The 23,864-nt window shown below is 42.3% G+C and overlaps 1 protein-coding gene across 1 annotated transcript in view; it reads left to right on the top strand.

Annotated features, from left to right (window-relative positions):
* LOC135210934 (intraflagellar transport protein 81 homolog) overlaps positions 1-23,864 on the top strand; it is a gene marked incomplete in the record, with an annotated part of 587,949 nt that overhangs the window by 524,455 nt on the left and 39,630 nt on the right. Inside the window, 1 exon segment of the mRNA XM_064243906.1 lies at positions 5,009-5,157. Coding sequence (XP_064099976.1) covers positions 5,009-5,157 — 149 coding nt within the window.

Raw genomic sequence — 23,864 nt, forward strand, 5'->3', positions numbered from 1 at the left:
GGGATGCTGGGAGTTCACGGATCAAGGTGTTGTTTTGTTTACAATCGATACGCAGGCGCGCAAGCGCGAATTTCTTTCTTGCCGCACTAAAAAGTATCTGTGACACATCTCGGAAATTATTTCGTCACTTTGACATAATTTTTGTACCATTTTAAATTAGCCGTTACATGGAGTATTATATATGAAAATGTGCACATTTTTATGTAAAATACAACAAAAAAATACTCATGATTGTAGCTTTTATCAGTTTTGAGATATTTTCATATAAATAACAATGTGCCAAAATTTCAACCTTCGGTCAAATTTGACTCTACCGAAATGGTCGAAAAACGCAATTGTAAGCTAAAACTCTTATATTTTAGTAATATTCAATCATTTACCTTAATTTTGCAACTAATTGGAAGTCTCTAGCACAATATTTCGATTTATGGTGAATTTATGAAAAACTTTTTCCCTACGTCCGAAAAAAAATCATACATACGATTGTGGTAATGTTTGCACCATTTTAAATTAGCCGTTACATAAAGTTTTATATATGAAAATGTGCGCAATTTCATGCACAATACAACTAAAACAACCCATGGTTGTAGCTTTTATCAATTTTGAAATACTTTCATATAAAAAATGATAAGTGACAAATTTTCAACCTTCGAAAAACGCAATTGTAAGCTAAAACGCTTATATTCTAGTAATATTCAAGCATCTAACTTCATTTTGCAACAAATTGGAAGTCTCTAGCACAATATTTCGATTTATGGTGAATTTATGAAAAAAATAACATTTTCTTTACGTCCGCGCGGTAACTCTTCCGAAAAAATCATACATGCGATTGTGGTAATGTTTGCACCATTTTAAATTAGCCGTTACATAAAGTTTTATATATGAAAATGTGCGCAATTTCATGTAGAATACAACAAAAAATAATTGAAGGTTGTAGCTTTTCTCATTTTTGAAATATTTGCATATAAATCACGATAAATAGAAAAAAACCATGTTCGGTCAACTTTGACTCTACCGAAATGGTCGAAAAACGCAATTGTAAGCTAAAACTCTTACAGTCTAGTAATATTCAGTCATTTATCTTCATCTTGAAACAAATTCGAAGTCTCTAGCACAAAATTTAGATTTATGGTGAATTTAAAAAAAAATCTTTCCTTCCCTCCGCGCACGGATTCTCCGCCACTAATCTCCGAAAAAATGCGTACGTACCATTCTCGAATATTTGCTCTGTTTTCATATTAGGCATTTCATAGAGTTTTATATATGAAAATGTGCGCAATTTCATGTAGAATAAAACGAAAAATATTTGAAGGTTGTAGCTTTTCTTATTTCCGAAATAATTGCATATAAAAAAATATATATATAAAAATTCGACATTCGGTCAACTTTAACTCGTCAGATATGGTCAAAAACTGCAATTGTAAGCTAATACTCTTACAGTTTAGTAATATTCAATCATTTGTCTTCATTTTGAAAGAAATTGGAAGTCTCTAGGACAATATTTAGATTTATGGTGAATTTTTGAAAAAAATATTTGTTTACGTCCGCACGTTACGAATTCCTGCATTATTTTGTGATAATATTTTCTCTGTGTTGCTTTATCGTTTTACAATGTGTATACCAAATGATTGCAATTTAGTGTACATTACAACGAAAAAAAAGTAACTTGTTACCTTTAACCGTTTTGCGCACAGCGCGATTTGAATACAATTATATATGAAATTTCGTTTTTGCGCTATCATATATCGCTTTATTTATATATGATAATGATAATTTTTTTCATTTCTGATGGTTGTATACTAAACCTCAGGCAATGACAAAAAAGGAGCCAAAAATGAACTCTTAATCTTGAAAACTAAGCACGCTGTGATTTTTTGAAAAAAATATTTTTTCCGCTTGCGCGCTCACTCTGAAACACCTCCGGCACACGGGAGATAATTTTTTTTTTACCGCTTCGGCGTAAGAGGGTTAATTACGTACAGTATATAGGTAATCATGGGTCCCAAGAAAGTTGCTGAAGTTCACGGAAGGAAGAGGATGCTTTCTATGGAGACGAAGGTGGAGATAATTAAAGAGTATGAAGCTGGCATGCGGTTGAGTGTGATCGCTAAGGAATATGGCCAAAATCCGTCGACGATAATCACCATCCTTAAGCAGAAGGAAGCCATCAAAGCAGCTAGACCTTCCAAGGGCATGACTATTTTGTCTAGCAAGAGGAGCCACGTGCACGACGAGATGGAGAGGCTGCTTCTTGTCTGGATAAAAGACTTAAGAAATTGCTGGCGATACGATAACCGAAACGGCAATCTGCCACAAGGCTAGCGCTATTTTCGGCGATTTGATTGCGCAGGCCGAAGATGATGGAGGAGAAGGGACATCGACTCCAACCCCAGACTTCAAGGCTTCTCATGGGTGGTTTGAAAAATTCCAGAAACAGACTGGCATCCAGTTGGTGGTGCGGCATGGGGAGGCTGCCAGCTCGGACACGAAAGCGGCGGGAGCCTTTATTAAGACGTTTGACGAGATGACGATCAACGAAGGCTACAGTTCTCAGCAATTCTTCAACTGTGATGAGACTGGCCTTTTTTGGAAAAAAATGCCTCGTCGGATGTACATCACGGAGGAAGAGAAGAAGCTACCTGGGCATAAGCCTATGAAAGACAGGCTTACGCTCACACTTTGTTTGAATGCCAGTGGGGATTGCAAGGTAAAGCCCCTACTTGTCTATCATTCAGAGACTCCTCGAGCCTTCAAGGCCCACAAAGTGCTATAGGAGATGCTTCCAGTAATGTGGAGGGCTAATGCGAAAGCCTGGGTAACGAGACTTTTGTTCACCAAGTGGGTAAATCTGTGTTTCGGCCCGACAGTGAAGAAATTCTTGGAAGAGAAGTGCCTCCCTCTGAAATGTCTGCTGTTGTTGGACAATGCCCCTGCTCACCCTCCTGGCCTCGAGGAAGATATCCTAGTGGAGTATTCTTTTATCAAGGTTCTTTATCTTTCGCCTAACACCCCCCTCTCTCCTCCAGCCCATGTCAAGAGATGTTTCAACATCACTGATACCACAAACCTCACCTTGCGTGAATTTTGGAAGGAGCATTTCAACATCGTCATGTGCATCCGACTCATCGATCAAGCTTGGCAGGAGGTTTCGAGGCGAACCTTGAATTTTTTGTGGAGGAAACTCTGGCCTGATGCCGTATCCACCCTAGACTTCGAGGGATTCGACTTGGGCGAAGCTGGTGCAGATTCAGAAACAGTTGACGATCCTGAAACTGTTTCGCAACCAGATCTTGACGAGATCTTTGCACTCGGCAAGTCCATGGGGCTGGTCGTCGATGAGGACAACACCAATGACCTTCTCGAGGAGCTTACGACGGATGACCTGAAGGAGTTGGAAGCCATGCAACATAACGTTGTTTAAGAAGAGTACTCTACCAGTGGCGAGGAGGAGGAGGACGACCGTATGACAACGGCATAAATTAAGGATGCTCTAGCTGCTTTTCATAAGGTGCAATCATTTGTAGAAAAGAGACACCCCGAAAAGGCTTACACAGGTCGTATGCTTGCGCAGTTCGATGACGTTTGCCAGAGTCGTTTCAGGAACATTGTGAAAAGTAGGCGGAAGCAATCTTCCTCGGATAGTTATTTTTTAAAGAGGCCTGTAGTAGGAGTAAGCAAAATTATAAAAAGTAAAAAAAAAAGTAAAAATCAAAAAAAGAAATAAAAAAAGAAATTTAATTTCAGGTTTTTTGTAAAGTTAAGTGTTACGGTTTTGTGCCATTTGTTAATGTGTTTCGTAAAGTTTAGTCAATGTAAACTGACATTTTTTAATGTGTTTCGTAAAGTTAAGTGTACGTACTAAAAAGTTTTCTGCCGTTTGTCCTCCTCTTCTGTTGCCACTTTCGGAGATAGCCTCACTCGAAAGGTATGGTTCCACATTTTACTACGTACGTACGTATATATGTACAGTATTTCTTGTATACCATGTACACTAATACACTTTATTTACAGGTACTATGTAGTACATATTAGTAGTACGTATTAAGTTAGGTATTGAATGGTCCAAATTGTTGTATTTTATTGTTTATAGGTCAATTTAGCTTTATTATAAAATTACTGGGGTGTTTTTGTAGGGCTTGGAACGAATTGGGCAATTTACATGTAAAATGCGGTTCAAGATACGAAAAGCTTAGGTTACGAAGGCCAGCTCGGAATGGATTAATTTCGTATGTCGCCATCCTTCTTCTGTATGGTACCCCAGCTACCCTCACATCCCAGACTGCTCACTCCAGCCTCTCACTACCAACCTTCATTGTGTAAAAGCAGCTTATTTTAAAATTCCCCTCACTGACAAACAAAGCCTTAAAAGGCATATGTTTATTGAACATTTTCTACTCAAAATTACTTTTTCTTTCATTCCCCAGAATATTTGCATAAACTTGTGTTTCACCCTGAACCATCCACAGTATACATATATATATATATATATATATATATATATATATATATATAATAGATATATATATATATTATATATATATATATATATTATAAATATTTATTACATAATATTCTATATTATATATCATATATATATATATATACTATATATAGATATATATATATATATTATGTATTATTTATATATATGTGTATTTTATTTATATATTTTATTATATTATATATATGTCTATTGTGTTTGTGCTTTTGTAATATAATGATCATACCAAAACTGCAATATTTTTGGGCTGATCACTTTTTAATTACATATAATAAACATTCTTTTTTGTTTACAATTTTACTATTTTCTTTATAGGTATTGCATCAGTTATCTCAAAATATTTTTAAGAAGTTAAAAATGTGATGATTTAGATATGTTCTGGTGTGCAAAAAGAGTTTTAAGTATCTGGAGGAATTCTTATCCAAGACAATTTCATGATGGTATCAGACATGGTATCTGCTCATAAAGCTACTAGTGAGTTAATATTGTGCTTATTTGAATTTACAGGGTCTGAAAGATGATATCAGAAGATCTGAAACAAAATATCACGTAAATACTATTGAGAAGGAAATCTTGACTTTCAAACAAAATCAGGCTAGTGAGGAAATCAAACTCTACCTCTCAAATGATCCTCAAGACAGAAAGAAGTCATTAAGGTAAGTACAGCACAGAAAATGAAAAACCTTTCTTGCAGTGAAATCCTAATAGGACATTTTATCAGTACAGTGCCCCCCCCCCCCCCCCCCCACCTTTTTATGCAAGAATAGGTTCGAAGAACCTACTGCAGAAATGCAAAATCCACAGAAATGCAAAAATCCCCTCTAAAAATGCATATAAGGCTTATAACTGCCAAATAACGTGAACCACTAAACTAAAATGCTTATAACTTCCTATTTTAACATTTCACTGCATAATTTAATAGTTTAAACAAAAATACACCACAAAACCATCATCTCAAAACACCCAAGTAACCTTACATTATGGTACTCTCTACTACTGTTACTCTTAAGTAGGCTATGTACAGTCCTAAAATGCTTACAACTGCTTATTTTAACATTTCATCACCAAATTTGACAGCACAAACAAAAATATACCTCAAACTAACATCCCAGAACACCTTAATATCATTTCAAAACCATTTTGTAAAATTAAGTACCAGCCTACAACTGTTACTCTTAAGTGTTCCCTGTCATTCAGACACGCATATTTTTCTTTGGCTTGCATAACTTTGCGGGTACATTTTACATATACTGTAGTATTGATATTTTCCTTCCTGTAGTTCTGCCCCTTCACATTTAAAACAATAAACCATGTGAAGACACATTTTCAAAATTACGTAATAACCAGAAAGCCCGAACCATTTGCAGAACTAAAACCAATTGCCTCTGTTATCCCAGTATCAAAAAACTCCACCGAAGAATGGCCAATGCTTCAACTTCCTTATGATAGGAAAAAGCTCCTTCTAGATATTGCAACTCAGCAAATTGGTAACCCAAAGAGAAGGATCTCAGAGGGGACATCATCATCAGAGTTTCATCATCAGAGTTTCGTGCTAGGACTCACCTACTTACTATCTTAACCACTTCCCCCTTGCTAGAAGTTGCCACTAAAAGGTTTCTAAAAGAATCCGGGACAATGTTTGCTGCTGTGGCTAAAAGCCTTATGAGAACATTATGGGAAGCACTCTATGACTTTTTAGACTGGTGCATAAATTGAGGTATTGGAAAACCCCAAGTCACTTCCCAATGACTGCTCTATTACAGTCTAATGCCTTCTGTCGGGACCAATTTGAGAATTCTATTGTGACTCAAGTCAACAAAATCGTACTGTTTTTGCTCTTCTGGGAAAAGATTTCAGGAAACAAAAAGCCAGAAATTTCCCCTTACCCAGTCCAAAATAGGCTCGCTTTGATAAAAAATCATATAGGCCTTTGGTCACCTCCAATAGTTCTCCTCATAAGCAGGTGTGTGGTCAGGACGGACAACAACCTATTCGGCAGAAGGTACATCCTTTTCAAAAGGTCCAAAAACCGTCTTATAAAAGAAAAGGAAAAAAAAACACCTGGAATGCCCATCAAGGGCAAAGGTAGAGGAAGAGGTGGATACCAATAGGAATTGTTTCCTGGGGGGTTGACTTCAAAGATATCACAAGGAATGGAAGTCTGCCCCTTGGGGACACAGCATTATTCTCAATGGGCTGGGGTAGAATTGGGCCCCCCCCCACCCAACCTTTGAAATGGTTCTTTCAAAAACCAGACCCCTCTCTGGAAGATTCAATGCAGAAGGCCCTGTTAAAAGGGGCCATAGAGAAACATTTGTATATTCATCACCAAGCATGTCTCTTCCGTGTTCCCAAAAAGGATTCCTCCGAACAAAGAGTGATCCTAGACCTATCAACATTGAACAAACACATCTACGAAAGACTACCGTTGCCCAGTACATTCAGTCATTCCAAAAGGGACCTGAATAGTTTCCATAGATCTGAAAGATGCATACTGGCACGTCCCTATTGTCGTTCCCTCCACCCCATTTTAGGGTTCCAGATAGGGAAAAATACATATAGGTTCAAAGTCATGCCTTTTGGGCTAAACATTAGCCCCAAGAATCTTTACAAAATTGGTGACGGTATTGTTCGAGAACTCAATAAAGAAGGAATGCATCTAATAGCTTGTGTAGACGACTGGTTTAATTTGGGGGCCACAAGAAAAAAGTGCTTGAAAAATTTAAGAGCAGTGGTCAACAGACTCCAGTCACACATCCAATACTTAGATTGCAACTGAAGAACATGAACAAATTTTGGCTGTCACACGCAAGAAAAAAGATGTGAGACAAATTTCACAAAGTGAATCAGAAAGTTGGGGAGATACTTCGGCCATGGACCCGGAAGGAATCTCTGGCAAAACAGGTCACCCTGACTCCTCCATCTGTAAAAGTTACAATGCACACAGATGCCTCGTTGACAGGTTGGGGAGGACATTGGGAGGATTGTCAGGACGCGGGAGATGGTCAGCTACTCTAAAGAACTGTCAGATCAATTTCCTAGAGCTGATGTCTGTCTTTCTGTCTCTCGAGAAACTCAAACCCCAGGAAGAGAGACACATTCTGTTGGTTCTAGACAACATGAGTGGCACTTGTCTGCAATTCACCTTACAGGGTCTGTCAATTTAATAGCTGACTCTTTGTCAAGGAGGACAACAGCCTCAACAGTGTGGACATTGGACAACTACTCTTTTCAAACAAACAACCTACTTCCACAACCGGAAGTGGACCTATTTGCCACATACAAGAATCACAAACTCCCAGTATATGAGTCCCCGAATTTGGACAGTCAGGCAACAGCAAGAGATGCCTCTCTACAAGACTGGAACAATTGGAAAACAATACAGGCAGTCCCCGGTTATCAGTAGACTCATTTAATGGCGATCTGGTTTTATGGCGTTTGTTTAGCGCCATAAAGTCTGCGATTTATGGCATCGTAACAGGCCAAGTTTCAGTTATCATCATCATAAGTTACCGATCATAGTTATGGTGTCATAACATACCTAACAGAGGTGCCATTAACGGTTATTGACACCATTAACCAAAGCTCAGAGCCATAAATTGCAGAGTTTTGGCTAATGGAGGTTTTCACTTATGAGCACCCCGCCGAGAATGGAACTCTGCCGATAACCGGGGATTGCCTGTATTATCTTTTTCCTCCATTGTCCCAGATTTTGAAGGTTTTGAACAAACTCCTAACCTTCAAGGAAACAGCTTACCTAATAGCCCCAAATTGGCCAAACAGGCATGGGTTCATATTACTTCAACAACAGGCGAAGAGATCAATTCCACCACCGTCTGCTGTACTATCCCAAAAAGTAGGAAGGAAAGTTGTTTACGCATCCTCCTTTCTAAGCCAAGGCCTTCACGTGTGGATTTGTTTAATATAATCTACCATGAAAACTGCTCACCTTATATTGCTAGGTACGTAGTGCAAAAACTATGGACATCATCTCTCCGGCAATACCAGTCTGTATGGAAAATATGGTTTGGTTATATCCATACTGAGAGCCTGGTTGAGGTTTCTATAGAAACACTTCTAAATTAACTTATATCCCTCTTTGAAGACAAGCATCTTGTGGTTACAAAAATTATGGCATACAAGGCAGCGGTAATGGAACCCTTGCTATATGGATTCGGGATTGATTCCAGCATAGAAGTTGTCACTTCCCTTCTACAGTCTTTTTCTGTACAAAGACCTGTTCTGGAAAGACTTCCAATTACTTTGTCCCTGAATAAGTTACTTAAACTTTTATGTACCCATCAGTTCAGTGGACCTAACAGAAACACAACTCATGCTTCAGAAAGCAATCTTCCCAGTAACATTAGCATCAGGGGCCTGTATTAGTGAACTGGCCTCTCTTAGACAGGGATGATATACGTTTCACACAAATTGCTGATAATCAATTATTATTGTCTCCTGGTCCATTATTCCTGGCCAAGAATGAGAATCCTTCAAGCAGGAAATCTATTCTTTTAAGAAAACTCAATTTAGCAGACAGTTCCAACACTTAAGATTTACGTAGAGGTCACGGTAAACATCCCAGAAGGTCCGATTTTCCTACATCCTAGCACAAATAAACCACTCTCTCTATAAGGGTTAAGAATCATTTTAGTGATTTTAGTGTCCCTCACGAGATATTAGGAAAGTAAGTAAATTAATTGTTGGCCTTCTTCAGAAATGTATCTTTCAAAGAGGCCTCCAAATGTACTGGGTGGTCATCAGTCAGTATTCTTAAAACACCACTGCCATGAGCTGGAACAAATTCGACTGCACTGTGTATCAGTACATGGTACGGTTAGTCCTGACCCCATAGACATTATAGTGGAAAGCCAGGGGTCTTCCTAATGGGTAAGTATGCTGACTATCACTGTGGAAGGTGCATCAAGACCATAACCATATCCAGCATGCTTAGGTAAGTCACTGAAGAACTTTACACTAAAAATATCTTCTTGCTAGGTTTCGTGTTCTTTTTTACCGAAACTAGTGACTTGACCTTGGACAAGAGATGATTTCCTTTTAATTTTGAGATTGTTGAGATGGAAATTTTGGGAGCTTAAGCTTTTCCTCATCGGTCAATTTCTTTTTGATGCTCCTTTGAGGACGAAACGGCAACTACGCTATCAAAAAAGGGATTTTGATGAAGAAAAAATCTATTTCTGGGGGAGGACCTGTGTCGCCCGGTGAAAAATCCCTGTAGCTCATTGTTCAAGTGTAAATAAACTAGATATATCAGAGAAAAAGCTAGCATGTTATGCTGAAGTTACTACCCTCAGCGCGAGCACCCCGAAGGGTGTCGGTATAAGTATAGGGGCGTTGTGGAAACCACAATTCACAGGACCTCTGCCTCTTAGAAGATTCCCTTCAAAATCCCCTTCCGCGGTGGGAGCCGTTACAACGAACCCCACTGCCAACTCCTCTCGCTAATACTACTAATACCCAAGCGCTCTTCTCATTCCTGGAATAGTCTTTCAAGCTTGGATTGACCAGGGTGGGGAAGGCCCAAAAGGAGAAAAGGAAAGGGTTGGGTTCACCAGGCGACACAGGTCCTCCCCCAGAAATAGATTTTTCCTTCGTCAAAATCCCTTTTCTGGGTTCGACCTGTGTCTGCCGGTGAAAACATAACAGAGAATTCCATCCAAGCTAAACAGATACCTTTGAATAAAAGGGGGTTAATAAAACTCAGAGTAAAGTTTAAATGCAAATTATTTAATACTGAAGTTTTCTAAGCAGTTTTACTTAAGGACTAATAAGTTAAGCTTAACCTACTTAAAATTAGTACAACAATATAATATGAAATTATACCATAGGCATCTGAATACAAATGCAAATATAGTTATGCATAGAACATCTGGTAAGGCTACTGTGGCACTACCAAGTAAGTATTAACACTATTTACAAGCTCCGGTGGCGGGATAGACAAGTCTAGCCCGGCCCGGAGAAGAGGATGGTGGGGAGTACAAGCGAGTCAGGTAGGTAGGTAGGAGAGAGGACCTGAAGTTGTTTGAGATGTCCTGGCTATAAAGGTTTTAAGAGTATGGACAGGACACAGTGACTTATCTTCCGTAAGGGGAAGAATTTTCCAAGGTGTCCACCTATTCTGTGGGTCCTCGTTTTTAGCTAGAAACTGCCTGTCCGGTGAAAGCAGGACTTCGCCTGACGGGAGGAACTCAACATGGCCTGGGTTTCTGGAGAGAGCCGATAGTTCAGATATTCTGGCCACTGATGCCAGAGCTACTAAAAACAGAGTCTTTCAAGCAGGGTTGTGTAAGAGCATGAGTCATTATTTGAATCTGAAGCTAATTTAAGGACGTCATTTAGAAACCAAGAAACTGTCTGAGGACGGTCTACTGGTCTTAACCTGGCGCATGCCTTTGGTGTAGAGGAGAAGTATGCGTCCGATAGGTTAATATTAAAGCCTATTTGGAAAAATTTTCTTAAGGCTGATTTTACCGTAGTAATGGTACTGGCGGCTAGACCTCTCTCAAATAGGGATCTAAAGAAAGAGATTGCCAAAATTGTGGTCATTTCTTGAACGTCCGAGTCCTTTAGAAACTTGGCTAGTTTCTTTACTGCTGAATCATATTGTCTAATTGTGGACTCCCTCTTATCAGATTCTATAAATAGGATGTTTAATGGATCTATTCTTGCATCCTTCTGTGCTGCAAACTTCATGAAGTCCATAAAGTTACGGCATTCAGAATCCTTGAGGAAGCTGACACAGTCTGAGTTTGTACTACCTGTTTCAGCTTTGGGTACGGGATCAGCTTGGGTTTGAGTTTCAGTTCTATAAGGAGTGGATACCAGTTGCTCTTCGGCCAGTTGGGTGCCACCAGTGCTATCTGGCCTTTGAAGGATCTCAGTTTGTGTAATACTTTCAACAGAAGGTTCACTGGTGGAAAGAGGTAAATCCTCCGCCAGTTGTTCCAATCTAGAGACATCGCATCGGTGGCGAAGGCTTGAGTGTCTAGGTTGGGAGCCACGTAGCAAGGTAGTTTGTGATTGGCTTCCGTGGCAAAGAGATCCACCTGAAGATCTGGGATCTGATCTGCAATCCACTTGAACGATTTGTTGTCCAGAGACCATTCCGATTCCAGCGGAGTTGTCCTGGAAAGTGAGTCTGCGACAACGTTTCTTACCCCTGCTAAATGAACTGCTGACAGATGCCAGTGGTTCCTCTCCGCCAACAAGAATATCGCTATCAGTACATGGTTCAATTTGCTGGACCTGGAGCCTCTTCTGTTTATACAGTGTTCTACTATGAGACTGTCCGAAACTATCCGTATGTGGACCTTCTTGGCCGGAGATAACGTTTTAGGGTCAAGAAGACTGCCATTGCTTCCAAGATGTTGATATGGAACCAACGGAATGTTTCTGACCATGTCCCTTGTACTTTTTTGTGCGGCGAAGATCCTCCCCAACCGCTCAGAGATGCATCTGTGTGGATGGTTAGTGATGGCAGAGGGAACTGCAGAGGAACTGACTTGGACAGGTTCCGACGTTCTGTCCACGGACGGAGTCTCTTTTTTAGAATGGGTGGAATTATCGAAACCCTGTCTCTGAGTTTGTTGTTGGCTCTTGTTCTCCAGACTTGATTGATGTCCTTCAATCTGGCTTTCAGCAGGACGTCTGTAATTGACGCAAACTGAAGAGAGCCTAGGATCCTCTCTTGGGCTTGCCAAGAGGCTCGTTTGTTTTTGAGAAAGTGCTTTGTAGCTTTTGCCTATATCTTTGGCCTTCTTGGGTGGGAGAGATAGCTCGTGTTTGTTCAGGTCCCATTGGATCCCCAACCATTGGAAGCGGGGAGCCGGGGTCAACCTGGATTTCTCCCTGTTTATTTGGAACCCTAGGAATTCCAGGATTCCAGCACTTTGGATGTTGACTTGTGGCATTTTGCCATGCTGGTTGCCCAAATCAGCCAGTCGTCTTGGTAGGCTACTAGCAGGATGCCTCTCTTTCTCAGTTCCTGAACTATCGTCTCCCCTAGTTTGGTGAATACCCTGGGCGCAATGTTGAGCCCGAAGGGCATGACCCTGAAGGAGTAGGCCTGTTTGCCTAGTTTGAAGCCTAGGTACTGGGAAAAGTTCCTGGCTATTGGAACGTGATAGTAGGCGTCTGTAAGATCTATAGAGGTGGTGACGGCCCCATGGGGAAGTAATGTCCGTACCTGTGAGATCGTTAGCATATGGAACTTGTCGCAATGAATGTAAGAGTTGAGACGGGACAAGTCCAGAATCACTCTCTTTTTGTTTGAGTCCTTCTTTGGGACACTGAACAATCGTCCCTGAAATCTTAGGCGTCTCACCTTTTTTATGGCCCTTTTTTGGAGGAGATCTTTGGTATAGTCCATAAGGTCCGCCGTGGGATTTTGATGGAAACTGACTGGTGGTGGAGGCCCTTTCTCCCATTTCCAGCCCAGACCTTTCGAGACTATACTGTGGGCCCATGGACTGAAGGTCCATCGGTCCCAGAACAGATACAACCTCCCTCCTACCTGAGGTCCCTCACGGGTTGGGAGCAGGTCTGGTGCCTTTACCTCCCCGGAAACCCCTGCCTCTTGATCCGCTTCGTAGCCAGGAACCACCTTTGGCCCGGCAAATTCCGGCGTGCCTGCTATATGAGCGAAAGAGATCTTTCACTTCATAAGCTGGGTTGAAGGCTGGGGACATGACTACGGCTGTTGAGGTAGAAGGTTGAGGGCCTGTAGGGGTTTGTACTAAGACAAACTGTTGGGGAGCCGCCTTAGATGTGGAAGGCTTGCCCATTTGCGTAACTGGCACTGCTTGCATAAACGCTTGTGGTCGAGCCGTCTGGTAAGGGTTGTACCTCCTCGCCTTCTTTTTGGATTTGGACTGGTGTCCGGATCCTTCAAACTGACGCTTGAAGGGGAGACCCCAGTGGACCCTTAGGCTCTGGTTGGCTCTGGCTGCCTCGTGGAGGATATTATTAACCTCTTCCTTGGGGAAGATGTTGTCTCCCCAAATAGATGATCTTATGAGCCTGTTAGGCTCGTGCTTAATTGAGGCACCTGCCAGTACGTGCTTCCTACAAGCCCTTCTTTCTACAGCAAAATCGTACAGGTCGGCCTGGAAAGTCTGCAGCAGCGCTTTCGTCAGGACTCTGAAGACTTGCTCGTCTACATAGGTGGAGGCTACCAGCTCCGCCGCTGTGACGGAGTTGATAGATCTTGCCAGCCTAGTCTTAGCCTCGAACTCCGTCTTCACTAAGTGATCCGAAATTCTCGGCAGCTTCTCATAGAAGAGGTCGGAGGCGCACTGCGGGTCAAGCTTACCAGTGGTAAACGTGGCCGGAGCGTCCGTCCATAAGTCCATTCCAGTGGGCAATAGGAGAGGTAGCCTCTGTTTCTCTTAACACTGGCTGCTTGCAGCATTAACTCCGCCACCTTAGAAGTACAAGGTGACGGAATTCCGTCTGCGGTCACGAAGATCGTGTAATTGCCCTTATGTGGCGTCAACCTCGTGTTGACGCAGCCCCAATCGGAGAGGGAATGGACCCAAGCAGCTTGGGCGTTCTCCCTAGGAAAGATCACTGTTTCCTTGGGGACTTTGTCGATCCTAACCAGCGCATGCTGGGCTAGTCTCACAAATCCGGGGAAGGGGAACTGGAGCCCCGACGGAAAGAGTTCAAAGTCCTCGATCGGCCAGGTTCCACACCCTTCGATCATCAGTTTCCCGTCTGAGAACGGGGCATGCAGTGCCAGTCTCCACGGATTTTCCTTGTTCGAAGGCAGGAAGCTTTGACGCATCCGGCACCATCATGGATAGTGCCGGCGCTCCGGAGTGGAGAAGTCCGGAAAGCATTTCTTCCAGAGGTCTAATTCTTTCCGTCAACGACGAGAAAGCTTGGCCGGAGGTGTCCGGGGCCAAGGCGAGACGTGCAGCCTCAAGCCTCTGGTCGATAACGCCACTAACCTTCGACAGTAGAAGGTTAGTGAAAGCTTCTGGATCAAACGACTGCTCCGCCGCCTTAAGAACAGACAGAAATGCTCCTGTCCCCATAGGAGGGGAAGGGTTCCTGGCAGCAGGCGATGGACCAGAAGATGTCGACGGCTGGGGGGCCGAGGACAACTCCTTCGCCGCTGGCGGAGCTGTTCTGGAGACCTTCTTTAAAGTCTTTGGTCTTACAGGCTTTATTTTGGGAGCGACAGAAAGCGCTCCTGCTTGTTTAGGGGTGGGCCTTGAGAAGCCCCTGAAGGAAGAGGAAGAAGAAGGAGTAGGGGTAAGTATGAGACTTGCCTCATTTACCTCCCCACCTATCTGTTCATCCGTGGCCATGGGCTCGGTGTTGATGTTGATCGCCGCCACCTCCTCCATCAGGTCCTCCTGCTCGTCAGGTCTGGGCATCGTCGCCACACGGATGGCTTCAATGAGGGGTTCAGCAATATCAGTAGGAACCGCCGTGGTCGCTGTGGCTCCTGAGAATATCAAGGAGCAAAGTCTGGCATCCAAGACATAAGGCTGGCGCGTTCTTGCCGAACCCTGCAACCCACTTCCGGAGGGCTATCCTAGCCTCGTGGTAGGTAGCCGGATCCGCCTGTTAGGGGAAACTCGGATTAGTGTTTTGTCTGGAAGGAAAGACTATATTAACATGATAAGTCAGTACAGTGGACCCCCCCGTATTCACGTTCTCCGGATTCGCGGACTCACACATTCGCAGATTTCTCTCGGGAATTTTTCCCCGCATTATTCGCGGAAAATTCGCGCATTCGCGGTATTTTTCTATGAAAAATATCCACAAATTCCTGGTTTTTGTGAGTGATCAATTTCATCATAAAATGCACTTTTTGTGATAAAACTATTAAAAAAACCAAGTATGAAAATTTTTAGTGCTTTTTCTTAAGTTTTAACTAACAAAATAGGCTGTTTTTAGCGCTTTTATAGGGGTTCCAAACATTCGCGGATTCTAACTATTCACGGGGGGGTCTGGTACGCATCCCCCGCGAATACGGGGGGAACACTGTATATGCAACCTGATATTATATCCAGCATATAACACCTATGATGTAAAACATCACTAACCTGGTCATTAGACATGATTGTCACCATGTCATAGTTGTCCAACTGCACTGCCCAGTTGGCATGAGATCGGTAAACTACGTGGCCGTATGAGTTGCCCAACGAAATGCGGCAACCCTCCACCTGACAACGGACCATCTGTAAAGGAATGTGTTTATGAGCACCGAACTTCGGTAGCGGAGATAACTCCGGAGAGCGCATGCACCTTATTCTAGTAGGTTAAAACCAAATCTTTAGGTAATGCAGTAACTACAAAGAATAAAGTATCCTTTTCTTTGGGTGTATGAGCCTAAACCACATTACGTCCTTGAAGAATGTTCAGGTTCGTTATTGTAAATCTGGCGTCCGCCTATGCCGGAAGGGGAGGACGAATCCTTCTTTCCCCTAACCTTTATTTTGCTTCGGCACAGGTGGTGGAGTCAGATGGCTACGCCTATGTATACCGTAGACAAGCCTTAACTTATTCTTCTTCCTCGCCGGAGCTTGGAAAGGAACGGAATTGAGCTTCGGCCATACTAAGTGGTGATTGGACAGCGAGTGCTGAAGTAAATCCCACTCAACTGGTCCCATACGAGACCGGAGCTGCGAGTAGAGCTATCCCCAGAGCTCCGCTTACGAAACCAATCGGTTCCCCTGTTCTCTGAATTTGCCAGAAGGAACGGGGGCTGGAGCCATGGACTAGAATGAACCATTCCTCTGGCTCCACTAGCTATTATAGTAGGAGGGTTGTTCCCTCCTACACCCCAATCGTTACCGGAGTGACAGAGAGACAGAAGGGAGCGAGAAATTCAGCAATGGAGCTATTTATATATAGCGTCCGGAGTTGCTCCAATCAACTGATGTGGTAATAGACCGCTACGAGTTGACAGAGCCACATGCTGGAGCATAATGGGTCAAGTCTACGTTTAACAGCAATAACCTTCTCTCCCCCTTCCCAGGGGAGGGGGGGGAAGGGTTAATGTGTGTGGACGGTCATGATTGCCTGGACCCCCACCCGATCAGAGATGGACCTGTACCTAGGCTATATAGCCTAGCTCTCCTATCGGAGACTCGCTGACTGGCCATGGCTCGTTGCGATTGATAGTGGTCACACCCGATCAGGAAGCTATGCCAGGTAGGCCAGGCGTACCAGACCGGTTTATACAATGAATACTTAAATATATATACAAAATAATACAAGGAGGCACAATGGAAGAGTTGCCAGGGAATTAGGTAAAGAAAGGAGAAATGGTATCCCAACTGGCTCCGTTATGGGTGTTCCAAAGTACACCGTACTGGGCAGGGTAGGCCAATGGCCACCCTTGACCAATTAAGATGGACGATGTTCCTCGACCAAACCTACTAGGACGAAATGTTCGATCCAGACCGGCAGGTCGGGAAAACCTCAACTAAACCTACTAAACCGAATTTTTCGGTCTAGACCGGCCAGGAGGTAGGTCCAACTGTGTACAGGGTGTTAGGAAGGAACACATAGGCTAACTCACCAAGCCTAGCCTAGGAGTTTGGCTATGAAGGGTAACGGGGCGGGGGGGCAACTCAACCAGCCTCTTAAATTATCAAATAACAATCTACTAATAGTCTAGGCTATCCTTATTCTAAAAGTATCACTGTAACTCACATGGGGAATGACGCCTGTCCGCCCAATGAGCCGTGGGAGGAATTGTTAAAGTGTACGTTAAATAACTACTCTTTACAGCCCTACGAATTCACGGTCGGAACAGGCACTCCTTCCCTATTCTTAGTATAATATCATGAGAACAATTTAAACTTATAGCCTAATTATAATTCGGTAGATTAGTGTGTGAAATTCACTCGTGCTACATTGATGCTCTGAAAATGGCGGCTTAGCCGGCAGCACCCACAACACATTTTTGAGGGGCCGAGGCAATCAGAATATAAAAAATTTTGACTATACAAGTCACGAAAACACAAATTGGAGTACTCAACTTTGAAGCAGAAGAACCTTGCAAAACCATCATAAGTTGCAGTTGAAGAAATCCTGGAGCAGCGAAAACATGTGGTGCACACACAATCTCTAGTACAGGAATGAGAAGAGCGCGTAGGTATTAGTAGTAGTAGCGAGAGGAGTTGGCGGTGGGGTTCGTTGTAACAGCTCCCACCGCGGAAGGGGAGTTTGAAGGGAATCTTCTAAGTGGCAGAGGTCCTGTGAATTGTGGTTTCCACAACACCCCTATACTTATACCAACACCCTTCGGGGTGCTGCTCGCGGTGAGGGTAGTAACTGCAGCATAACATGCTAGCTTTTTCTCTGGTATATCTAGAGTTTATTTATACTTGAAAAATGAGCTACAGGGATTTTTCACCGGCAGACACAGGTCGAACCCAGAAAACAGGTTTTGACAGAGGAAAACCCTTTTTTGGTAGTCCCTGTTGAGTCCTCAAAAACCTTCCGCTTCTCTGACGAAAAGCCATGGGATTTGGGTAAAGGTTCATCATGCATTAACCAACAGAGTAATGGTTTTTGGTCTTTTAACCAGCCCGATCGTGAAACAAGATGGCTTATGCACATGCACAATAGTCACTTTATCTGCAATCTTGACGTAGGAAACTGAGTACAGCTTTGCTGAAGACAAGAAAAAATGCCTTTTTTTCTTTTGAGTTCATTATACTCTACCACATGTCATAGTGCTTATCATTATGGCATTATACCATGCTGCAAGATCAGGCTAAAAGATATTTCTTTGATATTAGCCTAGTCTCCATGGGGGCGCCGGCACCCACCATGGAGGGTAACTCCTTTGAGGACTCAACAGCTACTACCAAAATTAGGTTTTTCCTATGTCAAAACCTGTTTACTGAACAGTTTCATAATCTTCAATTAAGGCAAGTGTCTCTTCCATGGTGTTTGTCATAAACTTTTGCTATGGCTCTTCAATTTCTTCATCTTCTGCTTTTTTTCTCTTCTGTAAGCTCAATTAAATCTTCTGCTGTTAGCTCTACATCTTGCACATATATGAGTTCTTGGATATCTTTCTCTTCAAGTTCTAAATCTAAATCTTTCCCAAGTGACTGACACAATCTTTTTTATTAATTTTCACAATTGCTCCATCCTTATCGAAACCTTTAAATGAGTTCACATACACTTTTAGGAGATTTTTCCAAATCCCATTCATACATTCTTTCATTACCTCCTTCCACGCCTTTCCAATGTTCAGAATGGCATCCTGAACATTGAATTCCTTCCAGAAAAATCTGAGCTCTTTGTCCTCATTATCTGCAGCCTCAACAGCCTGAACAAAAGTGTTCCAAAGATAATAAGCCTTGAACATAGCCATGGTACCTTGATCCATGGGTTGTATGAGAGAGGTTGTGTTCGGTGGTAGAAACACAACTTTTACGTTCTCATTAATATCTCCGATGTGTTGAGGGTGGCAGGCAGAAGCATTGGCAAGAATTAGCAGAATTTTGAAGGGATTTTTTCCTACAATATTCCTTCACATCTGGAATAAAGGAAATTACAAAATAGTCTTTGAATAGGAGTGCAGTCTTCCATGCTTTCTTATTAAGTTGGTAATGCACAGGAAGTGTATAATTGCTGATTCTTGCTGATGCCCTCGGATTTGTGGATTGATAAATCATGAATGGCTTGAGTTTATACCTAGCCACAGAAGAGTCAGTCGTTCTTTGTATGCCTTAAACCCGGGCATCGTTTTTGCCCTATCCTTTATGAATGTTGGACCGTTCAGGCATCTGCTTCAAATATAGTCCTGTTTTGTCGCCATCGAAGATTTGATGTGGCAAGTACAGTACCCTTATCAACAATGATCTTATGCAAAGCATCCTTAAATTTAGCATCTCCTTCTGCATCAGCGCTTGCTACTTCACCGTTAACTTTTACATTGAAAATTATGGAGTATGTTGAAATACTGAAACCATCCCTGACTTGCTGCAAAATCTTTGTTGTTGGAATTGTCGTAGTTTTTCTTTAGTTCCTCAAAAAGTAAGTATGCCTTTGATTGGTTAAGAGACAGTGGCATACACTTTTGCATCTGGTCCTCCAACCACATGACCAGTAACTGCTCCATTTTTTCCAAAGGCCCTGACCTCTTTTTTGTTATAATTGTCAAAGGAATTGAAGCAGATGCCTTTACAGCGTCTGTTATCTGCCATGGCTGTGACTGCCTTCCCCACAGCATGTTGGTTGATAATTTTCATTTTTTGCTCCAAACTGAAGGAATGCCTCTTCTTCATCACACTACCAGCAGCAGACTCACTTTGGTGTTTGGTAGACATGCTGATCTTACACAAATTTCCATTTTAAACAGTTCAGAATGGGAAAATATCACACACTAACATGACCCAATATTACTCTGTAGATGGCGAACGCAAATATATGAGGGATAGGACAGGGCGAGAAATTTGCACATCCCAGCCACTCAGGGCAATGTATCATACTGTACACTGCTGCCTGAACCCTTCACGCGAGATTTAATATATTTGACATATCGGTATTGTCATCGTAACATTGAAAATATCTTAACTGCTATCGCCATCACAGTTTCAAAATATCACAAGTTGAAACTTCATAACTCAAGGATACCTGTAATATGAATATTTTTCCAGTTTTTGTCATGATTCTTCTTCCTTATACATACAGGCAATGTGGCGGGATCACAAGCTAAAAAAACAAAAGCAAGCAAAACCTCCCCACATTTACGGTAACCACTCCTGGCTTACAAATTTCCCCCAGCCACAACTTCCCCTTTACGTTACTTAAATACCAACAGGACAACTGGTTCAGCAAGGCAAAAAAAAAAAAAAAAAAAAAAAAAAAATCTTAAAACTCATTTATTCATCAGAAAAACTTGCACTCAATCAGAGTGGTACTCTGTGATTTCAACGCAGTATGGCCGTCGAAAAAAAAACTCCAGGAGCAGCCCAAAACGCTGTCACCAACAAACCACTAAATACCAACACAAAAAACACCAAACAAGCACCAAGACTACACACCAACTCTCAAACATCAGACACGACAAATCGCTCACCAACAAACAACCACAAATGGACACAAGCACAACAGAACTCGATTACTCAAAACTTATGTGAAACACAGACGACTGCACTGACTGACCACCTCTCACTCCAAATGCCTTCTTTGACTGACTGCTTCTGACTGACCCTGAATGCTTGGCAACTGAGCCACTCAGTGAGCCAATATGCCGCCAAACAAGCAGTTCACTCATCAACCACCCATTCATCATTCATACCCTCTCTCTCTCACGCTCTCCCTCTCAAAACGAAAAAAAAACACAAGCACAAACCTTCCTTATACTATCTTAATAATAATAGATATAGAAATACAATATAATAAATACACAAAACATCCAAAACCCTTCCTATCGCTTGTGACGAATGCAAACAACCCAGCAAGGAATCAGATGAAACAACCTCTCTCTCTCTCTCTCTCTTTTCCACAAGCAACCCTTGAGAATGTTGTCAAATCAAATACATATCAAATACAACCAATTCATTAATTCCCCCAAATTTCCTCCCCAGTTACATTTGACGTCATCCTCTCACATACAACATCCACACTAAATAGCCCTCTTCAAAACCCAGGGATGTTCGGATACTGGCCCCCTGGATCTTGTTCGAGGCCCCTCATACACTCTCAGTCACATCATCATTCACTTCTTCGATACCAGTTTCATTGAAACTCACACTGTAAGTCTCATCCATTCCCTCCCTAGGCTTATCTGTATTGCATGCTATATCAACCATCTCTACCCTAACACTAACCCTTCAACATGCATTCCTTGCCTTTCCCTTTCATTCCTTTTCTTACCTCATTCTGTTTTATTCCATATTCAACTAATACTAACAGCTGATCCATCCCCCAAATCCCTTTGCTCACTGATGCTCGGTTCATATTTATTCACTTTCAACCACTCGCTCATCGCATTCTCATGGACATGCTGTGGCACCTCCCTCCACCAGCGGAGCTGATTATGATGTGCCCTGACCTCATCCATACCCCCAGCCATTCACAACTTCCCCAAAACATAACTTAACCCACTTGATCCCACTTCCAAAACCTCAAAAGGCCCCTCAAACTTTTCCCTTACCTTACATTCATTCTTCCCCTCCCAATCACCTCTTTCAACACTATCCCCAACCCTCAAATTTTCAAACCTCTCACTTGCTTTCTTCCACACATCCCGATCACTCTCTGATAACCCCAACCTTGGCCTAATAATTCTCTCAAAATTCAACACATACTTACAGGGTGACATACCTATACTCTTTTGCAATGTGGTGTTGTACACCCACATTGCACGTCCCACATGCATATACCAATCATTATCACACTTACTCGTCTTTAGCAAAATCTTAGTCAATGTCCTGACAGTCCTTTCGGCCAAACCATTTGCACTGGGCATATATGTACAATACCCCCATTCCCTCAGCATCTCCTCAATCTCACAAACTCAGACCCATTATCACTCAACATTCTCACAGGCTTACACAAACACATCGGCAACATCACTTGGCTCACCATTCGCACAACAGTCTCACTCTTATTCTTGATGGGGATTGTATACGCAAATTTGCTCATGTGGTCCACCATTACAATCATTCCTGCAAGCCCTCTCGCAGTCATTGGCAAAGAAACACAGTTAGTCACAAGCATTTCATACGGTTCTTTCATCTGCAGTCGCAACACAATCGGACTCGCATGCACATCTGATACTTTCCCCTCTGACATTCATCAGATGTTATGGCCACATCCACACAAATGTTACTTAGCTCAACCACAAATAGTCAGTCTCTCATGCATTCCCACAACTTATTCTTCCCCATGTGCCCAAACCAATCATGGACCAACAGACACATACTCACAGCTGAGGCACATACACTCCCTTATCATGCATTCCTCCCTGGTGTAAAAAGTATAATACATTCTTGCACACTACAAACCATCTTGCAAACCTCTTGTATACCTCCAACTCACATGGCCAATCTTCCACACGCACTCATCCCAATCTGCATTCTCGCAACTTACTTATCTCCAAGCTCCTATCTTGGATTTCCTCAATCTCTTCCTCGCTCAGCAAATCATTCTCCCTTCTAGCAACATCAATCATACCCACAAAATTTGCCATAAACACACTGCTCTCCTGAATCCTTGTTATCTTACTAACCCCCTTTCTAAGAACTGCGTTCCCTATGTCTACACTCACATTATGCATCACCCTCACTGCCTGCACACTAGAGGACCCACCCAGCTGAATCCCTTTAACATCTAGTTTCCCGAATTCCCAGCCTGATTCATCCTCTTTTGACTACACACACTCGCCACATGACCTTCCACTTCACATTCAACACACTTCACACGCTGTTCCTTACACATCCTAGCATAATGCCCATTCTGTTCACAGTTGCTGCAAACCACATTCACACGAGTACCCTGACATCCACTAGCTACATGTCTGTCTATAACATTTAATTTCCCTATCTCTCTTGACACTCACTAACTAAATGTCCCGTCTTCACACACCCAAACAAGCTCCTAATGCCCACCGACATTAATTTTTCTTATACCCTAGTTTCCTACATCTCTACCACTTCTGCTCCCGCTCACAGCTAACTGACCCTAACCTTCCGACACTTATACTCCTATCTCTCTTAAGGTTCACCATACTTACAATACTGAGCCTAATGCTCCTATCAACCACTTGCTCTGCCCTTTGCCTCGGGGCTTCTAAAACAGCCTCCTTATAGCTCCTACACTCAGGCATACACTCATTCATTCCAGTCTTGTTGCTGACACTTCTGCTCTCTTTCATACATTTGTCTAATTCATAATCCTCAACTATCTCTAAGTTATTATTCTATGACAACCTTTCATTCGTCCATCTTACTTTCTCCTTACGTTTCAAATTTATGAACTCGTACACACTCTCAGGCACAGTCGCTAACAACTTCCTCATTAACTCACTGAAGCTCATATAAATCCATCTCATTTTGAGAAAAGGAAAGTATCAGGTGCTTTAAATTTCTTTTGCAATTCGGTAAAAGCAGGACTTCATTACTTGTTGAACGCGAAGGATACAGTAAAGACTTATGTAAAACAGCTTGGTTCATTGGTCTGATAAATAAGTGGTTCGATTTAATGTCATGCAGACATCCAATCATGGCACTAATGAATCCTGTTATAAGCAAGCTATACTGCATCTTGAGCAAGTTGTTGGAGTGTTTCATGAAATACATATTGGAAGCCAGTTCAAACTGGATGAATATTGTCTACCACTTCCCTTCATAATCTC

This window comes from Macrobrachium nipponense, chromosome 4 (genome assembly GCF_015104395.2).
Source record: "Macrobrachium nipponense isolate FS-2020 chromosome 4, ASM1510439v2, whole genome shotgun sequence".
In the NCBI taxonomy this organism is placed as follows: Eukaryota; Metazoa; Arthropoda; class Malacostraca; order Decapoda; family Palaemonidae; genus Macrobrachium; species Macrobrachium nipponense.